The sequence below is a fragment of the Salmo salar genome, chromosome 29 (genome assembly GCF_965601325.2).
Source record: "Salmo salar chromosome 29, fSalSal1, whole genome shotgun sequence".
Lineage (NCBI taxonomy): Eukaryota > Metazoa > Chordata > Actinopteri > Salmoniformes > Salmonidae > Salmo > Salmo salar.
In genome coordinates, this window is record NC_138319.1 from 34,754,166 (window position 1) to 34,777,732 (window position 23,567).

Here is a 23,567-nt window from a genome sequence, read left to right on the forward strand (position 1 = left end):
CTCAAGTCTCGGGACTCAACTTTGACTTGAGACTGGTGACTTGAAATTATCTGGCCAGGTTTTGTAACGTTTTGTCACGCATTTTGTGGCACGGTCTCTGTGGATTACTCTCCATGCAGCCAGAGACAGTATCGCATTTGTCTAGACTGGGCATTTGTCTAGACCGGGCCCTTGTCTAGACCAGGCCCTTGTATAGACCGTGCCCTTGTCTAGACCGGGCAATTGTCTAGAACGGGCCCTTGTCTAGACCGGGCCTTTGTCTAGACCGGGCACTTGTCTAGACCAGGCCCTTGTCTAGACCGGGCACGTGTGCATGTTGATTTTGTACACCCACACCAGAGGCGATCAGGACACGCAGGTTGAAATATCAAAATAAACTCTGAACCAACTATATTAATTTGGGGACAGGTCAAAAAGCATTAAACATTTATGGACATTTAGCTTGCTGTTGCTAGCTAATTTGTCCTGGGATATACAGTAGGGCGGCGCACAATTGGCACAGCGTTCTCCTGGTTAGGGGAGGGTCTGGCCCGGTGTAGGCCGTCATTGTAAAATAAGAATTTGTTCTTAACTGACTTGCCTAGTTAAATAAAGGTTAAATATATATATTTTTAAATAAACATTGGGTTGTTATTTTACCTGAAATGCACAAGGTCCTTTTTTCTGGATCTTTCAATCACACATGTGGGTATATGCTCCCAAAAACCAATGAGGAGATGGGAGAGGCGGGACTTGCAGCACCTCAAGCGTCAAAAATAGAACCAAGTTTTATTTTAGCGCCTGGCAACACAGACTCGCGCGAAACGCGGGCGGTGAGGTCAGCATATTGTAACGGTATAGTTAGAGAGGGGTAAAGATAAACATGTTGTTCATTAGTGACCAGAAAGCCCTTGTTTAATTTTCTCTGTTTTCTCCTGGCCAAAAACAGAGTAGCTTAGCTACATATAAAGTACCGTGTAAAGTACTGTTTAGCAATCGGCTACGATTTTTGCCATAACAATAGTCTAGCTGGTGATTTAATTGATCATTTTCATATTTCACATAGGCCTATTTGGGTGGGTTATAATTCTATTCCTCAGTGGTGATACTGGCTATATGTCTAGAGATAGCTGTAACATCACACTACCTTAAATACTTGGATGAAGATGTAACATTTTCTGGCCAATGAATGATGATATTTGTGAGGAAGAAAAAGGCTACAGATAGATCATGCTTTCCATCTGATCCTACAACCCCCGCTGCATACAGGTCACATGATCCTACAACCCCCGCTGCATACAGGTCACATGATCCTACAACCCCCACTGCATACAGGTCACATGATCCTACAACCCCCACTGCATACAGGTCACATGATCCTACAGGTCACATGATCCTACAACCCCCAGTGCATACAGGTCACATGATCCTACAACCCCCAGTGCATACAGGTCACATGATCCTACAACCCCCACTGCATACAGGTCACATGATCCTACAACCCCCAGTGCATACAGGTCACATGATCCTACAACCCCGCTGCATACAGGTCACATGATCCTACAACCCCCGCTGCATACAGGTCACATGATCCTACAACCCTCGCTTCATACAGGTCACATGATCCTACAACCCCCGCTGCATACAGGTCACATGATCCTACAACCCCCGCTGCATACGGGCAGGCAATATGATTCTGCTTGTTCTGGACTCCAGAGAAGTGACAATGTGACATAATATCCCTAGTTGATATTGACTGCTAACATGAATGACTTTCAGCTCAAAATGCAGGTGTAAATCACAGTTTATTTCTGTACCATGCTTTTTGAAAATGCGCCACTGTTTATGGCTGTTGTGACAGGCTACATTTCTGTAGCAATTGTGCTTGTGTCGCATAAGCTTTGAAAACCTACTTTTTGGGGGTTGCGTGTCAAAAAGTTTGAAAACTACTGAGCGATCAAACAGATTACTGATTTACTGTACAGCTATAGAAACAGGTGAGAGAGGATTGCCATAAAGGAATATGCAGTTTGGTCATCAAGAATATGAACTGTTTATTTTGCAAGCTCACCAGCGATGGGGAATCAAGCAACAATTACTAGCAAATGCCTACTGGTCTTTTGGTATGTACAAATTGCTTGAAATTGATCAATTACTTATGAAGCTTGCATTTGGAATTTGTTGTTACAATTATTATTAGGCTACATAATCAAAATGTGTTGTAGACAAAATAATGAAAGGCATGTCTGGTAGCCTCAATAAATATAACAAGATTTTTAGTTCATGATAGGGGCTGCACCAAATGATTGATGTATTATAATAATTGATTATGCTTATGTTGTATTAATAGAAGGGGAAGGGCTATAAGACCCCTCCCTCACTACATCTATAGGGTCCTGGACTACAGATTAGCTATATATATATATATATATATATATATATATATATATATATATATATATATATATATATATATATATATATATATATATATATATATATATATATATATATATATATATAATATATATATGCATTATAAGGTTTAATATTGTTCAACAATTATTTTCTAGTCTCTGCTTCTTATAAGAAACGGTCTGAGAGATGTGTGAGTTATTGCAGACAAAACAGGGTGTCTGTGAGAAACCGCCTCAAGGCTAAAAGAGATTAATAGACACAGAACCCTGCAGGGGAGTGAAAGAGATAAGAGACAAGTCAGACATACCACTATAAAGCAACTTGTGGAGTGGAAAATTACTGCTGAGCCCTTAGAAAACACTGGAACTATTGTCTCTCCTGCAAGTTTGTATAACTGTATATGCATGGGCTTGGTCTCATGGGTAGAAGGTTTTGACGTAGGCAGTTACATCACTAGGGGTTGACTGCAAGCATATTTAAGCAACTTGGACCTTTTTTATGTTGCAGAACGTACTCAGAAACATGCGTGCTATGTTCCCATTGTCAACTTCTGTCTACAATTGCATTAATAAAGGTTTTTGATTGATTTACATAAATATATTGTCTGAATGCTGATTTCACCAATAAGCAAATGATTGTCAAGGAACCTACCCCAACAGTTGAACAAGTCATTGCCTGTATAGATAAAACAAAACAAAAAATACTTGGCTTGAGACTGGACATGGAAGAAAACTTGTGACTCGACTAGAATGCACGACATGGACTTGACTCGAGACTCGACCCGTTCTACTTGGGACTCGACTTGAGACTTGGACCTTTTTACTTGAGACCTGCTTATGACTCGAATAATAGTGACTTGTCCCCGCCTCTGCTTTTTTTTCTTGGCAGTGAGAAACGATTAGAGACTAAATATTGAGTTGCATCCACGCTTGGGAAAATACTTGAAACAGAAGATTATTTTCTCACAGAGAGCTGGCTGCGAGGAGGAGACAGTTGGTTTTAATAGTGACATCTGAGAGTGTTTCTCACTGTTCAGCGACAGCATATCCCTGGTCACACAGAGCATTCAGCCCTACCAACAGCTGCCTCCACACCTGACCATTCCCAGTGCTCAATGGAGCATTCAGCCCTACCAACAGCTGCCTCCACACCTGCCCATTTTCAGTGCTCAATGGAGCATTCAGCCCTACCAACAGCTGCCTCCACACCTGCCCATTTTCAGTGCTCAATGGAGCATTCAGCCCTACCAACAGCTGCCTCCACACCTGACCATTCCCAGTGCTCAATGGAGCATTCAGCCCTACCAACAGCTGCCTCCACACCTGCCCATTTTCAGTGCTCAATGGAGCATTCAGCCCTACCAACAGCTGCCTCCACACCTGACCATTCCCAGTGCTCAATGGAGCATTCAGCCCTACCAACAGCTGCCTCCACACCTGGCCAAAGTCACCACTAACTCTATGTAGACCAGATATAATGGTTATTTATCTTCATATATACAATGTTAACATGACAAATGACAAGTTACTACTGGTCAATGAATTAATGATGACACTCCATGTGAAGAATCACCTCGTTATAATAAACTTCATTTTTATTTTTTATTTGGTCAGATGAAAATAATAAAATATAAATAACATTTACTAATTGTTTCATATGAAAATACTTTATATTGATTAAGGAAAACTCCACCCAAAAACTATATTTTAGCAAAATGCATTATACCGGCTGTATTTTGGTATTTTGAAAGTTATATTTCTTGAAAAAGTGATTAGTGACATGCAAAACATTTTGGGACTATATCAACAATGGACTAATGAAACAAATACTAAAAGATCGTTTTTGAGAGGAATTTTCCTTTAAGTTCACATCTCCACTTTTTATTACAAACATTACATTTGAATGTAAGGAGACAATACCAAGCTGACAGAATGAGATGGAGTGCTATGTTGTCTCCATTCATTGTAAAAGCTTTGGCTAATAAGTGACAGTACTAAACAGAACACCAGTATGACACCACATCATTCCATTAATAGTATATATTAAACTATTGCACTTTTCGACCCCACATAAAATACCTCCCATATCCAAAGTGAACATGGAGGATAAAGAGCAGTTAGTAAACACTGTCCTTAAAACTACAACACCCAGTCCTCAATAACGGACTTCCTGTAACTAAACCCCATGTGTGATCTAAGCCAACACTCATCGTGACATCTGGGTGTTTTCAGTGGCCTTGAAACGTGAGAAAACTTTGTTGTTTTTTATAAACAGAAAAAAAAGGAACTAACTTAGGTATTAGCATATTGCAAAACATTTTCTCCTGTTTCGTTCCAACTAGTACTCTCTATCTTCCTCTCCTCCTTCTTCAATTATTACACTCACATCTTCACATTGTGCCCGAAACAGGTCCAGCTCAGAGGAGAGAAAAACAGCATGGGAAAATAGAAAGAGAAACAAACAGCCAATCACAGCCTGAGCTCTGTAGACTAGTCCTGTGGTGACGGATGAAAGGTGATGAGGGGCCGAGCCAGGGCATGCTGGGCGAAGACTTACGACAACGGCCACACCCTTGTGGTGGTGGGGGGTGGAGACTCAGGCAGTGCGTAGCTGATCTCAGCATTGTTTGGTCTTCAGTACGTTGAGGCCCCTCTGGTTCTTGGCCTTGAAGGCTATAACGAAGTGATGTGGGGCGATCTTCCCCTTCCCATCCTCATCCGCTGAGCCCATGAAGATGTAGTTGAGGCCTAGTGAGATCACAAAGAAAGAGGCTGAATGCAGTGGAGACATTCAGGAAGGTAGCACATCAGTGCACATCTACTCAGGTAGCCTAGTGGTTAGAGTGTTGAGCCAGTAACCGAAAGGTTTCTGGATTGAATCCCTGAGCTGACAAGGTAAAAGTCTGTCATTCTGCACCTGAGAAAGGCAGTTTACCCACTGTTCCCCGGGCGCTGTGGATGTCGATTAATGCAGCCCCCTACACCTCTCTGATTCGGAGGGGTTGGGTTAAATACGGAAGACACATTTCAGTTGAAGGCATTCAGTTGTACCACTGACTAGGTAGCCCCCTTTCTCCTCAGGGTTCCATATACAGTGTGTTTATAAACATATACTATTTGTGGGTATATATTCACGTTATGGATCAACGGCTGAGGGAAGGTATAGATCTTTTCCGACAGTGAGTTTTTCTCAGACTTTGGTCAGACCTCAGACTTTGGTCAAACAACTTCAGATGAGCTTGAAGGTGGAATACAGCAATGGAGGCAAGCTCAGAGCCATACACAAGATAGTCTGTGGAAACACCTGCAACTGGGGTCTAGCGCTCCTATCACAGGAGGTTGGTGGCACTTTATTTGGGGAGGACGGGCTCGTGGTAATGGCTGGAGTGGAATCAGTGGAATGGTATCAGATACATCAAACACATGGTTTTTATATGGTTGATGCCATTCCATTTCCTCCACTCCATATATTATTAGGAGCTGTCCTCCCCTCAGCAGCCTCCACTGTTTCTTATGTACCTTGTATATTTGGGACACGCCTCTGTTACATGCATTTTTCACACTCAGTGCCACACTTCAAAGTCACGTGAAACTGTGTCAGTATTACTCAACTATAGAATTTGAACTGAAAGAAAACCACATTGTCTCGATGGTGCAATCATGAGAATAAAGAGAAAATAACATTAAAAAAAAACGTTATTTATTTACGCTATCTGACTTTAGTGTGTAATCCTAACCTTTAACCTTCAGGTCTTAACTGTACAGCAAATAACCTACACACCAATCACCAAAAGCTTTTGGGAACAGGCAGGAAACAAAGTTTACATGGATCCACAGAGGCAAAAAGGACAATGTCGGAGTTTAATTCAATAAGAGGAAAAGCTGTGAAATTGAGAAACGGGAAGATAGCAGAATTATTTGGTGAAGCGGTAAAAGATTATTATAGCAGTGCAGGCTATGTTATGTGTGATGATGTGAGGCGCTGTACAAATTCCACAGTCACAAGCCGGGAACTTCAAACAGCCCAATGGCACATCAAGGGAACTGTAGCCTACAGTTCAGATGGGTTATATTGACACTGAAATCTGGACGCTGACTGTTGGTCTATAACCTCTCACATAGCCTTCATATTAACTCCTACAGAATTAAGCAAATGATACACCAATTGCAGGCTAAATTTTGTCTCAGGAACAGGAGTGGAGAAATATGATTTCTTTCTTTCAGTATCTTGATAGAATGAGAATGCTCAGTTAGATACCGTCTGTAGAAGTGCTGTCTTTATCAGCATCATAACAGCTGATAGTATTTCAACCACAGTTAGATACCGTCTGTAAAGGTGCTGTCTTTATCAGCATCATAACAGCTGATAGTATTTCAACCACAGTTAGATACCGTCTGTAACGGTGCTGTCTTTATCAGCATCATAACAGCTGATAGTATTTCAACCACAGTTAGATACCGTCTGTAGAGGTGCTGTCTTTATCAGCATCATAACAGCTGATAGTATTTCAACCACATAAAAATATGCATCCAGGCTGAACTGAAATCTTATCAGGAACATGTTGGGTCGTTTCCACAGCTTTCTATTTCCTGACAACTGGTCAAACTGATGTAATTTCCCGTTTCTTTGTTGTTGTTGAGATATTGCATTTTCTCCCCGGTCCCTAAACGTCATTGCGAGAAAGAAGCAGAGATGACAGAAAAAAACTGTACCAATGTCAACTAGATTGAAGCATTCATTCAATCGACTTGTGACATTATTTTGGCGAGCAAGGATTATTTAGTTTGTAGGGCAACATGTAACGACAGAAAAGAGGCGCAATGTATCGAATTAGAAACAACTTGACTAATAAATACCAAAATGTCCGAAATTATAAGCAGAAACCTATGTTTATGAGGCAAAAAAATCATCTTCTTTGACTATAGCCTACAGAACATTTTCTATATTAGTTAGGGTAGGGGCGGGTGTGGGCCTCAGATTTGTCCCTTTATCTCATGTAGTCGGGTAGTTGCGGATAGGTTATTACCAATTGCGGGTCGGTGCGGGTGAACAAGTTGACCCGCACACCATAATGCATATCATGGTGAATGTCTGTTATGGACTATTACCTGGTGCTATCATTCATATCATGGTGAATGTCTGTTATGGACTATTACCTGGTGCTATCATTCATATCATGGTGAATGTCTATCATGGACTAATACCTGGTGCTATCATTCATATCATGGTGAATGTCTATCATGGACTATTACCTGGTGCTATCATTCATATCATGGTGAATGTCTGTCATGGACTATTACCTGGTGCTATCATTCATATCATGGTGAATGTCTGTTACTAAACCAAGCCAAACTGATGAATATATCCAGGGGAGAGTGAGCCCCAGAGTCCCCTAGTAGTGGTCCACATAGCTCTGGACCTGGGCTTTACGGGCAGCTCGAGCCTTCTTCAAGCCCATAGACCATATAAAACCGTTTGAGACGCACATAAAGCCCTGGACCAGAGCTGTGGCTCGTTGTTGTACTACTACTCACCTCGTCTGATGAACGGACACTTCTTGCAGAGGACGATGATCTTGGTGCTCATGGTTTTGCCGGCCTGCTGGATGGCCAGGTTGCTTTGTTTGTAGACGTTGATGATGGAGATGGTGGCGGACACGCTGCCCCCTCGCACCACCGCCGTGATGACGGTTCCTGTTATCACTGTCACAGAACCACAGGGAGTTTAGAGGGCTGGGATTGGTGTGCTGAACAGAACCACAGGGAGTTTAGAGGGCTGGGATTGGTGTGTTGAACAGAACCACAGGGAGTTTAGAGGGCTGGGATTGGTGTGTTGAACAGAACCACAGGGAGTTTAGAGGGCTGGGATTGGTGTGCTGAACAGAACCACAGGCGCTCAACAAAACCCGCTTTCGATTTTTATAGTCTGAAAACGGTTATCGTCATGAAAGGGTGGAGTATAACTCTCGACACTATTAAGTCGATCGGCTCTGTGTGTGCCTTGACACACGTGACGTAGGATCAAGATTGAATATCTTTCAATACAAATACTGTGATGCTGGGACGTTTAGAGCCATGGAGGCCTTCATCAAAATGTACTCGTTGAATAGGACATAATGAAGGACAAGACGTGTCAGTCGAGTTGTCTGTTAGGTCCTTTTGTGTCTAGCCTAGTCATTATAACGTGTGATGTAACGCTCTTGGCTTGATATGACTGCAGACTGTCTGCCAATGTATTATACAATAACATTTTCCACCAACACCACATTACTGGGCTTCACTGACAGCCAATGAGCCAGAACCTTTTCCCATGCAAATATCTGACCTAATCTCCCTGAGAAAAATGCATGAATAAAATACCTGCCTCATTCCATCAACATCTGTTCAGAGAAAAACAAAACGAATAGAGGTAGTCTAAAGGACAGGGCAGCAAACTGAGGTCATGGAGAATGTTGGCTGAATCAACACCTTCTGTTAGCAATAGTTTTCCTTCAGTCAGGCTCTGTTTACTCTGTGAGAAGAGAACTGTGTCTGTCCCACGCAAATTCACTGCCCTCTCAGAAAACACTCAAGGAAGCTTCTGTGACGCGCTGAAACAACCCAGAAGGCCAAGGGTAGTGTGTCATGATGGAGGGGACCATGACAACATGGGCTTGTTGTGGGAGGGATGGTTCATATGGACTGGGATTCATGTTGGGAGGATTTTCTGTCACCCCCATTGCTGCTACCCTCTGTTTATTATCTATGCAGTCACCTCACCCCTGCCTACATGTACAAACGACCTCGACTAACCTGTACCACCGCACATTGACTTGGTACCGGTACCACTTGTATATAGCCTCGTTATTGATATTTTATCGTGTTATTTGACTGACACACACACACACACACACACACACACACACACACACACACACACACACACACACACACACACACACACACACACACACACACACACACACACACACACACACCCAAGATAGTATTTCTCTTACCGAAGTCACTGGTACAGTAGTTGCTCTCAACGGTTCCACTTCTTTTGCATTTCTGCTGGCACAGACCTACAGAGTACTTCAGAGCTGGGGAGACATAGAGAAAAAAAAGAGAACACAGTCCCTTAATTCACATTCTTCCACATTCAGGTGATGCTAGTAAGTAGGATTTGGGTTGATATTATTTAACCTCGAGACAATTCAGGGAATGCATTGAAATCAAACATAGGCTAATTAATTAGTATAAACACGTTCCATTGAAAACTGTAGGTAACTTAAAATCCTACCAGTGGAGGCTCCTCAGAGGAGGAAAGGGAGGACCATCTTCCTCAGTGAATTACAGAAAAATTTAAATAGTGAAACATTTTGAGATAAAACTACAGTTAAATATATTCAAGTCACCAAATAATTGATTAAAATGCACTATTTTGCGATGAAGGTCTACAGTAGCCTTAACAGCAGTCTGTAAGGTAGCACCATGGTGTCGCCGGAGGACAGCTAGCTTGCGTCCTCCTCTGGGTACATTGATTTCAATACAAAATGTGTCAATGATGGTGGCTGTGTGTAGCGGTTAGCGGTCATGATATGAATGTTTGGCTTGGAAAGTATTTTTTGCCCTGTTCACAGACAGCTGATGTGTTGTGCACTGAAGTCCACAAGCGAAGGGAAAAGGTGAGAGGAGGAGAGCGCGTAGATAGATACGAGAAGGAATTATATATACAACCAGCTGTTTGTATGTGGCTGCTATGAAAGTGAACTGTGTTTGCATGTGATCAGGGGTGTATTCATTGCCCCGATTCTGTTGAAAAACGTTTCTTAAACGGAATGAAATGGGGATAAACATACCTGAATTTGTCCAATAGAAACTCTTGTTTGCAACTGTTGGACTAATGATTACACCCTATATCAGCTAGATAAAGGCAAGATTGTGAAAGGCGGTATTGAATGTGACACTGTCTGCCACCTTGATTACTAAAAATTATCTTGACCTGTGTGCACCTACGTTGTAAACGTTCATTCATAGGCTAGGTTGTAGCAACCTCATGATGGGTACAGGGAAAAATGTAGTATTATGAAGTAGACTAAACCTATTGCTGTTACATTGAGCTGGGTGAATGAAATATGAATGACAGTCATAAAAAAATTTTTAATCCTCCCTCATCAACCACCACTGAATCCTACATAACAGTTCACATTATTATTTTAACCTTTGTTAAGTTAAAAACAAATTCTTATTTACAATGACGGGCTACAGTGGGTTAATTGCCTTGTTCAGGGGCAGAAAGACATATTTTGACTTTGTCAGCTTGGGGATTCGATCCAGCAACCTTTCGGTTACTGGCCCAATGCTCTAACCACTATGCTACCTGGTGGCCCACGTAATAGCAATAATAATAATAATAATAATCATAATAATAATTCATTTAATTTCTAAAACACTTTTCTTACACCCAAGGCGCAAAAATATAAATAATAATATTAATAAAAACAATCAAATAATTATGTTTTTGTTGCCCTGTTCACAGACAGCTGATGTGTTGTGCACTGAAGTCCACAAGCGAAGGGCTTGCTCAAAGTATAGGTGTGCCGCCCCAGCAGCTAGCCAAGTGGTTAGAGATATTGGACTCGAAACCAAAAGTTTGCTCGATCAACTCCCTGAGCTGACAAGGTAAAAATCTGTTGTTCTGCCCCTGAACAAGGCCACTGTTCCTAGGCTATCATCATGAATAAGAATTCTTAACTGCCTTGCCTAGTTAAATAAAGATAAAACAAAAATGGGTTACTGCTGGCTACCATCTGTTTTTACAATCAAAGCACTATGGTTGTGGTATAGGGAAGACTAGAAAATGACTCTCCAACCACTGTCCAAATGTTATTTTTACTGGTGGAGAACAAAACGGCTGAAAGATAAGACAATCTGAGGCAGTCATCACAGGGCCCAGATGACATCATGGTGGGGGGCTGCCAAGGCAATCATCAGACTAGGGATTTGATATTGTGAGTACTGGCCTCAGTGAAGGAAAAAAACAATAAAGGGTTGTGTGTGTGCCCAAAAAAACATTCCTTACCTCAGGATACTTGAACTAGTAACTATCGTTCCTTACCCCAGAATATTTCAACTGGTGACTATCATTCCTTACCCCAGGATACTTCAACTGGTGACTATCATTCCTTACCCCAGGATACTTCAACTGGTGACTATCATTCCTTACCCCAGGATACTTCAACTGGTGACTATCATTCCTTACCCCAGGATACTTCAACTGGTGACTATCATTCCTTACCTCAGGATACTTCAACTGGTGACTATCATTCCTTACCCCAGGATACTTCAACTGGTGACTATCATTCCTTACCCCAGGATACTTCAACTGGTGACTATCATTCCTTACCCCAGGATACCTCAACTGGTGACAATCATTCCTTACCCCAGGATACTTCAACTGGTGACTATCATTCCTTACCTCAGGATACTTCAACTGGTGACTATCATTCCTTACCCCAGGATACTTCAACTGGTGACTATCATTCCTTACCCCAGGATACTTCAACTGGGATCTATTGTTCCTTACCCCAGGATACTTCAACTGGTGACTATCATTCCTTACTCCAGGATACTTCAACTAGTGACTATCATTCCTTACCCCAGGATACCTCAACTGGTGACTATCATTCCTTACCCCAGGATACTTCAACTGGTGACTATCATTCCTTACCCCAGGATACTTCAACTGGTGACTATCATTCCTTACCCCAGGATACATCAACTGGTGACTATCATTCCTTACCCCAGGATACTTCAACTGGTGACTATCATTCCTTACCTCAGGATACTTCAACTGGGATCTATCATTCCTTACCCCAGGATACTTCAACTGGTGACTATCATTCCTTACCCCAGGATACTTCAACTGGTGACTATCATTCCTTACCCAGGATACCTCAACTGGTGACTATCATTCCTTACACCAGGATACTTCAACTGGTGACTATCATTCCTTACCCCAGGATACTTCAACTGGTGACTACCATTCCTTACCCCAGGATAGTTCAACTGGTGACTATCATTCCTTACCCCAGGATACTTCAACTGGTGACTATCATCCCTTACCCCAGTATACTTCAACTGGTGACTATCATTCCTTACCCCAGGATACTTCAACTGGTGACAATCATTCCTTACCCCAGGATACTTCAACTGGTGACTATCATTCCTTACCCCAGGATACTTCAACTGGTGACTATCATTCCTTACCTCAGGATACTTCAACTGGTGACTATCATTCCTTACCCCAGGATACTTCAACTGGGATCTATTGTTCCTTACCCCAGGATACTTCAACTGGTGACTATCATTCCTTACCCCAGGATACTTCAACTGGTGACTATCATTCCTTACCCCAGGATACTTCAACTGGTGACTATCATTCCTTACCTCAGGATACTTCAACTGGTGACTATCATTCCTTACCCCAGGATACTTCAACTGGGATCTATTGTTCCTTACCCCAGGATACTTCAACTGGTGACTATCATTCCTTACCCCAGGATACTTCAACTGGTGACTATCATTCCCCAGGATACTTCAACTGGTGACTATCATTCCTTACCCCAGGATACCTCAGCTGGTGACTATCATTCCTTACCCCAGGATACTTCAACTGGTGACTATCATTCCTTACCCCAGGATACTTCAACTGGTGACTATCATTCCTTACCCCAGGATACTTCAACTGGTGACTATCATTCCTTACCCCAGGATACTTCAACTGGTGACTATCCAGGATAATAAAGAAAAAGGACCTCTCTGTTGCTGCATAAATCTGGAAGAAACAAACAATTGGCTTAAGTTCTGGGCTTCATCAGAACCTCGGGGGGGGGGGGGGGGGGGGGGGTGTGTGTGTGTGGTGTGTGTGTGTGTGTGTGTGTGTGTGTGTGTGTGTGTGTGTGTGTGTGTCTGTGTGTGTGGGTGGGAGAGAGTGGGTGTCCACAAACAACCATGAACATGTGCCTTTAGGAGGTTTGTTATGAACAGAGTCAACAGGATGTAGGAGGTTTGTTAGGTACAGAGTCAACAGGATGTAGGAAGTGTGTTATGTACAGAGTCAACAGGATGTAGGAGGTTTGTTATGAACAGAGTCAACAGGATGTAGGAGGTTTGTTGTGAACAGAGTCAACAGGATTTAGGAGGTTTGTTATGTACAGAGTCAACAGGATGTAGGAGGTTTGTTATGTACAGAGTCAACAGGATGTAGGAGGTTTGTTATGAACAGAGTCAACAGGATGTAGGACGTTTGTTATGTACAGAGTCAACAGGATGTAGGAGGTTTGTAATGAACAGAGTCAACAGGATGTAGGAGGTTTGTTATGTACAGAGTCAACAGGATTTAGGAGGTTTGTTATGTACAGAGTCAACAGGATGTAGGACGTTTGTTAGGTACAGAGTCAACAGGATGTAGGAGGTTTGTTATGTACAGAGTCAACAGGATGTAGGAGGTTTGTTATGTACAGAGTCAACAGGATGTAGGAGGTTTGTTAGGTACAGAGTCAACAGGATGTAGGACGTTTGTTATGTACAGAGTCAACAGGATTTAGGGCTCCAGGACATCTAGTTTGTCTGTCAGTAAGAATGAACAGGGTGTCTCTTTGGGGTGTTTACTTGCCCCCCTCCCCTTAGCTCTGTGCTAGTTGACAAATCACAGATGTAAAAAGACTAGAAGAAAGTGATAACGTGTAGTGGACTGATGTTATGACTGGCTTCCAATCTACAAGGAGATGAACTGCCATCCAGCCTTGGTGTGTGCTCCATTGCCTTTCATCCTGGGCAACAGCCACTACCACAGTGGATCTGATCTGGGACCAGGCTAAAAACACAGTAGATCTGATCTGGGACCAGGCTAAAAACACAGTAGATCTGATCTGGGACCAGGCTAATACCACAGTAGATCTGATCTGGGACCAGGCTAATACCACAGTAGATCTGATCTGGGACCAGGCTAATACCACAGTAGATCTGATCTGGGACCAGGATAATACCACAGTAGATCTGATCTGGGACCAGGCTAATACCACAGTAGATCTGATATCGGATCAGGCAATACCACAGTAGATCTGATCTGGGACCAGGTTAATACCACAGTAGATCTGATCTGGCACCAGGCTAATACCACAGTAGATCTGATCTGGGACCAGGCTAATACCACAGTAGATCTGATATCGGATCAGGCAATACCACAGTAGATCTGATCTGGGACCAGGTTAATACCACAGTAGATCTGATCTGGGACCAGGTTAATACCACAGTAGATCTGATCTGGGACCAGGGTAATACCACAGTAGATCTGATCTGGCACCAGGCTAATACCACAGTAGATCTGATCTGGGACCAGGTTAATACCACAGTAGATCTGATCTGGCACCAGGCTAATACCACAGTAGATCTGATCTGGGACCAGGTTAATACCACAGTAGATCTGATCTGGGACCAAGCTAATACCACAGTAGATCTGATATGGGATCAGGCAATACCACAGTAGATCTGATCTGGGACCAGGTTAATACCACAGTAGATCTGATCTGGGACCAGGCTAATACCACAGTAGATCTGATCTGGGACCAGGTTAATACCACAGTAGATCTGATCTGGGACCAGGCTAATAGCACAGTAGATCTGATCTGGGACCAGGCTAATACCACAGTAGATCTGATCTGGGACCAGGCTAATACCACAGTAGATCTGATCTGGGACCAGGTTAATACCACAGTAGATCTGATTTGAGACCAGGCTCATACCACAGTAGATCTGATCTGGGACCAGGTTAATACCACAGTAGATCTGATCTGGGACCAGGCAATACCACAGTAGATCTGATCTGGGACCAGGTTAATACCACAGTAGATCTGATCTGGGACCAGGCTAATACCACAGTAGATCTGATATGAGATCAGGCAATACCACAGTAGATCTGATCTGGGACCAGGCAATACCACAGTAGATCTGATATGGGATCAGGCTAATATCACATTAGATTTTTGGTAAAAGCAGCAGCTACTCTTCCTGGGGTCCACACAAAACATTTACATTTACATTTAAGTCATTTAGCAGACGCTCTTATCCAGAGCGACTTACAAATTGGTGCATTCACCTTATGATATCCAGTGGAACAACCACTTTACAATAGTACATCTATATCTTTGTGTGTGTGTGTGTGTGTGTGTGTGTGTGTGTGTGTGTGTGTGTGTGTGTGTGTGTGTGTGTGTGTGTGTGTGTGTGTGTGTGTGTGTGTGTGTGTGTGTGTGTGTGTGTGTGTGTGTGTGTGAGTGGGTGTCCACAAACAACCAGGAACATGTGCCTTTAGGAGGTTTGTTATGTACAGAGTCAACAGGATTTAGGAGGTTTGTTATGTACAGAGTCAACAGGATGTAGGAGGTTTGTTATGTACAGAGTCAACAGGATGTAGGAGGTTTGTTATGAACAGAGTCAACAGGATGTAGGAGGTTTGTTATGAACAGAGTCAACAGGATGTAGGAAGTGTGTTATGTACAGAGTCAATAGGATGTAGGAGGTTTGTTATGTACAGAGTCAACAGGATGTAGGAGGTTTGTTATGTACAGAGTCAACAGGATGTAGGAGGTTTGTTAGGTACAGAGTCAACAGGATGTAGGAGGTTTGTTAGGTACAGAGTCAACAGGATGTAGGAGGTTTGTTAGGTACAGAGTCAACAGGATGTAGGAGGTTTGTTATGTACAGAGTCAACAGGATGTAGGAGGTTTGTTAGGTACAGAGTCAACAGGATGTAGGAGGTTTGTTAGGTACAGAGTCAACAGGATGTAGGAGGTTTGTTAGGTACAGAGTCAACAGGATGTAGGAGGTTTGTTATGTACAGAGTCAACAGGATGTAGGAGGTTTGTTAGGTACAGAGTCAACAGGATGTAGGAGGTTTGTTAGGTACAGAGTCAACAGGATGTAGGAGGTTTGTTATGTACAGAGTCAACAGGATGTAGGAGGTTTGTTATGTACAGAGTCAACAGGATGTAGGAGGTTTGTTATGTACAGAGTCAACAGGATGTAGGAGGTTTGTTATAGTCTCATTATTGTTATTTTATTCTGTTACTGTTTCCTTTTTTATTTTTGGGGTAACACGGAACATGACATAATACAGAACATTAATAGACAAGAACAGTTCAAGGAGAGAACTACATAATTTTTCATAAAGGAACACGTAGCCTACATATCAATGCATACACACAAACTATCTAGGTCAAATAGGGGAGAGGCGTTGTGCCGTAAGGCGCTGTGCCGTAAGGCGTTGCTTTATCTGGTTTTTGAAACCAGGTTTGCTGTTTATTTGAGCAATATGAGATTGTTAAGGGTTTCAGTGACTTCATTAGCTGTGGTTGCTGATGCGTATATGGTTGAATCATCAGCATACATGAACACACACGCTTTGTTTAATGCCAGTGGCAGGTCATTGGTAAAAATAGAAAAGAGTAGAGGGCCTAGAGAGCTGCCCTGCGGTACACCACACTTTACATGTTTGACATTAGAGAAGCTCCCATTAAATAAAACCATTTGAGTTCTATTAGACAGATAGCTCTGAATCCACAATATGGCAGAGGTTGAAAAGCCATAACACACATTCTTTCAACAACAGGTTATGGTCAATAATATCAAAGGCTGCACTGAAATCTACCAGTACAGCTCCCACAATCTTCTTATTATCAATTTCTCTATAAGCATGCTGAAAGTCTGTTGTTAATTTGTTTACAGAGAAATAGCATTGTGTTTGGTCAAACACCATTTTTTCCAACAGTTTGCTAAGAGCTGGCAGCAAGCTTATAGGTCTGCTGTTAGAACCAGTAAATGCCGCTTTACCAGATCTGATCTGGGACCAGGCTAACGCCACAGTAGATCTTCAGGCCACACGTGTGGCCTTAAGATGATGAAGATGATGATTCTGAATTGGATTTATGTAGTGCTAAAAGCATTTTACATTGTAACAACAAGACTGTGACGTGATGGACAAGGGGAAATATATCTCCTGCTTGGATTAAACAGAGAAAAGAGAGCTACCTACGTATGGGTCTGGTGGTAGCTGCTGGGGTGGTGGTGGTCAGTGGTTCCGGGGTGGTGAGGAACTTCTTAGGTCTGAACTTGTAGTGGCCGATGAACCCGTCTGCAGTCAAACTGAGGTCTGAGAGGAACTGGATCAGGAGCTGGTTACCTTCAGAGAATACTGGACTGAAGGGGGGCAGAGAGAGAGAGAGAGTGAGATCACATAGGCTAATGAATACATTGTGTATAGGTTTATCAGTAAATCAGACGTTAGTAGGTTTATTATCTATCCTGTTTACTATCTATCCTGATTGCCTAGTCACTTTTACCCCTACCTACATGGGAATATTACCACAATTACCTCAATAACCTCATACCCCTGCACATTGACTCAGTACTGGTACTCCTTGTATATAGTCTCATTACTACCTGCTACCACTGCACATTGACTCAGTACTGGTACTCCTTGTATATAGTCTCATTACTACCTGGTACCACTGCACATTGACTCAGTACTGGTACTCCTTGTATATAGTCTCATTACTACCTGCTACCACTGCACATTGACTCAGTACTGGTACTCCTTGTATATAGTCTCATTACTACCTGGTACCACTGCACATTGACTCGGTACTGGTACTCCTTGTATATAGTCTCATTACTACCTGGTACCACTGCACATTGACTCGGTACTGGTACCCCTTGTATATAGTCTCATTACTACCTGGTACCACTGCACATTGACTTGGTACTGGTACTCCTTGTATATAGTCTCATTACTACCTGGTACCACTGCACATTGACTTGGTACTGGTACTCCTTGTATATAGTCTCAATACTACCTGGTACCACTGCACATTGACTCAGTACTGGTACTCCTTGTATATAGTCTCATTACTACCTGGGTACCAACTGCACATTGACTCTGGTACTGGTACTCCTTGTATATAGTCTCGATTACTACCTGGTACCACTGCACATTGACTTGGTACTGCGTACTCCTTGTATATAGTCTCATTACTACCTGGTACCACTGCACATTGACTTGGTACTGGTACTCCTTGTATATAGTCTCATTACTACCTGGTACCACTGCACATTGACTTGGTACTGGTACTCCTTGTATATAGTCTCATTACTACCTGGTACCACTGCACATTGACTCAGTACTGGTACTCCTTGTATATAGTCTCATTACTACCTGGTACCACTGCACATTGACTCAGTACTGGTACTCCTTGTATATAGTCTCATTACTACCTGGTACCACTGCACATTGACTTGGTACTGGTACTCCTTGTATATAGTCTCATTATTGTTATTTTATTCTGTTACTGTTTCCTTTTTTATTTTGGGGGTAATTATTTTCTTACTTTTTAACTCTGCATTGTTGGGAAAGTGCTCGTAAGCATTTCACGGTAAAGTCTACACCTGTTGTATTTGGTGCAAGTGACAAATCAAATGTGAATTGATCTGTTGATCAAGATCAACACAATAAGCAGTAGCTACATTAGCAAGATAAATGCATAGTAGAAACAGGTGTGTGACGCACGCTGGAGGGCTATCGCCACAGTACTTCCCGATCCTCTTTGCATCGTTGATCTCTGCCCCGTTGAAAATGGCCACGTAGTCGTAGCGACAGTAGTTGTCTCTTTCCACATCGAACTTCTCAAACTTCAACTCAATGATCTGTGTTAGTGGACAGGTTACATAGAACACAGGTTACATAGAACACAGGTTACATAGAACACAGGTTACATAGAACACAGGTTACATAGAACAGGTTACATAGAACAGGTTACATAGAACACAGGTTACATAGAACACAGGTTATATAGAACACAGGTTACATAGAACACAGGTTACATAGAACAGGTTACATAGAACACAGGTTACATAGAACACAGGTTACATAGAAAAGGTTACATCGAACACAGGTTACATAGAACACAGGTTATATAGAACACAGGTTACATAGAACACAGGTTACATAGAACACAGGTTACATAGAACAGGTTACATAGAACACAGGTTACATAGAACACAGGTTACATAGAACACAGGTTATATAGAACACAGGTTACATAGAACACAGGTTACATAGAACACGGGTTACAAATAACACATTACTTTCAGCCCACATTCTAAAGGTGTATTACACTGTGCAGCACTAAACAAGAGCAAACCACAAAGCAATGATGTGAAAATCTCAAACGATCTCAATCACTCTCAATGGTGTCATTCGTCAAGTTGAACTGTGAGTAGTATTAGTATTTGTTAGGATCCCCAATGAACTACTGCTGAGGCATCTGGTAGTAACGCTCACCTGGTTCTTAGGAGCCTCTATGTGCCATGAGCAGGTGACCCCAGCGGGGTAGTCCTTCTCAGGCCAGTTAGGGGTTTTAATTGATCCAAACGGTTTATCCAGACGACCTCCACAGTACTGGTCCCCTGGTGGGTGCAAAGTCAAACCACAACGTTTAGTTATCGTCCCTGGCAGATGGTACTGCTTCACATGCTATTACTTTAAAGCAGCACTGGACATCCTCCTGTGACTGTTCCTTTATGTGCAAAATATCTCTTCCTCTTTAATGTCAAAGGACGGAATGTTGTGCATGAAATAATTCTATAATGAGACCTTCTAGAATGTTCTAATCAGTAGGCTAACTCTCATCTCATGCTTCCTTTGTGATTATGAGTAACTAAAGAAGACAACTGTCTGTCTCTATGCCTTGGTCCCCTGCTGGAATGTGTTGTTGACAGGAAGTCCACACGCCAGGCAAGCCATCACACATCGGAGAAAGAACACGTCAGCCTACCACACAAGCTGCTTGGACTGGCAAGAGATCTGTGGATCTTTAAAAAGCACAGTTGTTTGTGACTAACAGTGACTAACAGTGTTTCCACTACAGCTGAGCTCCCATAGTCATGGCTGGCAGACGACGGCAAGTGCAATTTGTCTGAGTAACTAAAATAGACATTGAACCAATGGAAGAGGCCTGTGTGGTGCTTTTCAGTTTGAACCACTCCCAGGAACGGGGAGACAGACAGAGCAACCACAGTCTATCTGCTCCAACATCAGGTATGTGAAGAACACCAGTCAGACCCAGAGACATTCTAGCTGTCAGCTACTGTAGAGGTACGGAGACAGAGAGAAGGTAAACAACCAACCATTCAAATTCCACAAACTCCTTCAGGGAGACATCACCGGGTGAGAAGAGGACGGGACAGCGCTGACCTGTCTGCCTCTAGAGCACTCCGTCCAGGAAAAACAAGCCGTGACAAATTCCTCGTCATACTGTGAAATGTGTCGAGACGGTCCTGTTTTTCATTCACCTCGTCCTCGAGCAAGTTTTAAGTCAATAGGTCTCGTCTTAGCTACATAAGAAGTCTGAATTTTATCTTACCAAGTTCCACTGTTCCTTCCACTCATTTGCTGTTGTATGACCTGCTATCCGTTGGGAGTGATTTATCAAGCTACCTTTTCGTTCTCAGATGTAAATAATTCCCCTCTCAGATATCTCCATCTGGGTATTGTATCATTACTAGGGGCAGCTAGAGGAGGTTAAGAGGCCCGTTAATTAGCTTGTTAGAATGTGACCCTTGGCCCTAAACACACAAACACTCACTGACATCGGATGTCTTTAAGATGTGTCACGATGTGTCAGAGAAGAGTCACGGCTTGGACTCGGCCTCTAAGGCTCTGCTGAACATGCTTGGGTAGAGGCTGGATACAGATGACTACAGTGTTCCCTACACACTACACTTAGGGCTACAACAGATTAGAGATGGCACAGCCCCTCTTCAACCCACACAGTGGTTCCTGGCCCGGGACGTAGCCTAGACAACCGGTGACCCGCCTGCAAATGGCGGGTCACCGGTTAGAATCTCAAGTCCAATAGGAAAAAATAGGATCCTAAATAGGATCCTAAATAGGATCCTAGATCCGTCTCCTGCCACTGTGCGCTTGAGTAAGACACGTAAACCCTTAAAAATGACTATAGTATTATTCTATTCTTCGTCTATATTCTTTTCTGCTTACCTCTCTCGTGCGGCTCGGCAGCCGAGTACACCGCCAGGAAGCCACTCCCAGCCGTGTTGGCATCAGACACCATCTGAATCAGCATCTTGTTGCCGGTGGAGACCAAGGCGCCTGGCCTGAAGGTCCCACAGAAGCGGCCCAGCCTCTGGCCACTCACATGGCCGCTGTACACATCTATGTAGTCATAGCGACACAGGTTGTCACTCTCCAGGTCAATGAAGCGGAAGGACAGGACCACCACTTTACCCTCAGGGACCTGAAACAACATACAATCACATACAGTATACAGTACAATCTATACAATCACATAAGGGGCCTATCTGACAACTCAATATAATAGGAAACTGATCTTCCGCTGATATGCAATGAATGAACCTATATGAAACTCTTCCCCTTTTAAAAACACCAAACTGCAATCAACAGTCAAAGCATTCCAAGTCTAAATCTAGCAAGGATACACATGTTATTAACAAGTAATAAACATACAGTTTTTCTTTAATTACAGGACTTTGCTGTTGATGATTATTTTCCTTGATTTACCGTTTATTCCTTCCAGCCATGTGACCAGACTGCATGTTGAAAATACCAAGCAGGCAGCTCAAAGTGCCTGAGGGGTGCTGTGGCCACTAGCCAAATACCAGACTACCAATTACATAGTTAGGATTAGTGGATTAGTATACCATTGAAGTGTTTTACAGAATCATTGCATCATTTTTAGTTCACTGATATTGCTTCTCGTTCTGTCTGACATGGCGCTGGTAAAGTAATAGCCTTCAGTAGCTAATTAGGAACACACTAAGTTGATAACAGTTAAACATGGATCATGTATTTACAGTAGGCTACAAGTATGTTTGGCTCACCGTGATTCTCCAAACACATTTGGTATTTGAGGGATACACCCCTGGATACCCCGGGCTCCCAACGACCCCAGATTCCTCCGTTATATTGCCTCCGCATGTAAACGTCGGTCTGGAAACATGAGAAAAATATTTGTGACAACTTCTCATTCTAATACAAATGTCTATCAAGGAATCTTTGAAAGGAGAAAAACCCTAGGCGTAAAGGTATTGTTGGTGTTTATTATGGGATGTCTCGGTTAGGCACCCTGTGTGCGTCCTCATGCCCGCAGCGCACACTGCAGATTCCTCCAAAATAATAACTCCCGGGTGGTGATGATGATAAATGATGATGATGATGATTGATGCGGTTCCTTCATCATTGTGCTGTAGACTAACGTATCCTTGACAACTCATGATAAGGCGTTGTACAATAGGCTAGTGCTACACAGTTGTTTTTCCTGACCAATAGCCTAACACAGAGCCCAAAAAACTATAGATTGTTTGATTAAAGTGAAGGGAAAAAGGTAACCTACCTCCGTCGTGACCCCAGTAGAGACTGCGCGCAGACCTCTGTCAAGGACAGGACACCCCAAGCACAAAAAATACTGTATATTCTCCACATTGTCGGGTGAACGGACCAGGCACCAGTTCGCCTGTTTTCGCTCCGTGGCATGAATGACAGTCAGTGGCTGGAGCGGTGGGGAAAACTACCCAGGAAAGTTCCTGGAGGGAGTTTCGCAGGCTGCAAACTGGAACACAGACTGAATATAGCGTTTGTTCTGCGTGGTAGGAGGGAGCAATCGGCAGGCAGTTGCCTTTTTCCAAAACCTGGGATCAAAGACTCACTGGAAGTATTGGGGTGGGAGGAGTATGGGGGGAGTGGGGACTCTTGCTTTAGTTTAATACCACACCTGGCATAATAACTTACCTTCGATAGAATAATGTGAATATCCCCAGTGAAACATTTATCCAGGGAACAGAGTTCCACATGAACAAAATGTATGCACTTTGAATATAGACTGTTTCTTTGTGGTCTTCAGAATGACATGCATTTTTTTTTTTTTTAAGTGAATAATGAATACATCATTGCAAAATATGCCTAAACAACTAAAATATCCAATAAGTCTGTAATTTTTTTTAGATAAGACTATTACGGTAGGCATATACAGTGCATTCAGAAAGTATTCAGACCCTATCACTTTTTCCACATTTTGTTATGTTAGAGCCTTATTCAAAAGT

The 23,567-nt window shown here is 42.7% G+C and overlaps 1 protein-coding gene across 1 annotated transcript; it reads right to left on the bottom strand.

Moving 5' to 3' along the window:
* Positions 1 to 3,973: 3,973 nt before the first annotated feature.
* On the bottom strand, positions 3,974 to 23,152 carry LOC106590626 (procollagen C-endopeptidase enhancer 2). The gene is made up of 9 exons (XM_014181755.3): positions 22,862 to 23,152; positions 22,350 to 22,458; positions 21,490 to 21,745; positions 19,774 to 19,898; positions 19,000 to 19,136; positions 17,470 to 17,633; positions 9,395 to 9,478; positions 7,932 to 8,099; positions 3,974 to 5,144 (listed from the first exon to the last, which is right to left on the bottom strand). The coding sequence occupies exons 1-9, from the start codon at positions 22,999 to 23,001 to the stop codon at positions 5,014 to 5,016; spliced, it is 1,314 nt and encodes a 437-aa protein (XP_014037230.2). The 5' UTR covers positions 23,002 to 23,152; the 3' UTR covers positions 3,974 to 5,013.
* Between the last annotated feature and the right edge of the window lie 415 nt (positions 23,153 to 23,567).

Bases quoted from the DNA above. Each gene is read 5' to 3' on its own strand.
- LOC106590626 (XM_014181755.3), bottom strand. From the start codon at position 23,001: ATGCCACGGAGCGAAAACAGGCGAACTGGTGCCTGGTCCGTTCACCCG. The intron at 21,746-22,349 runs GTGAGCCAAACA...ATGTTGTTTCAG, and splicing joins AATGTGTTTGGAGAATCACG to GTCCCTGAGGGTAAAGTGGT. The intron at 17,634-18,999 runs GTGCGTCACACA...GCCCCCCTTCAG, and splicing joins TGTGGCGATAGCCCTCCAGC to TCCAGTATTCTCTGAAGGTA.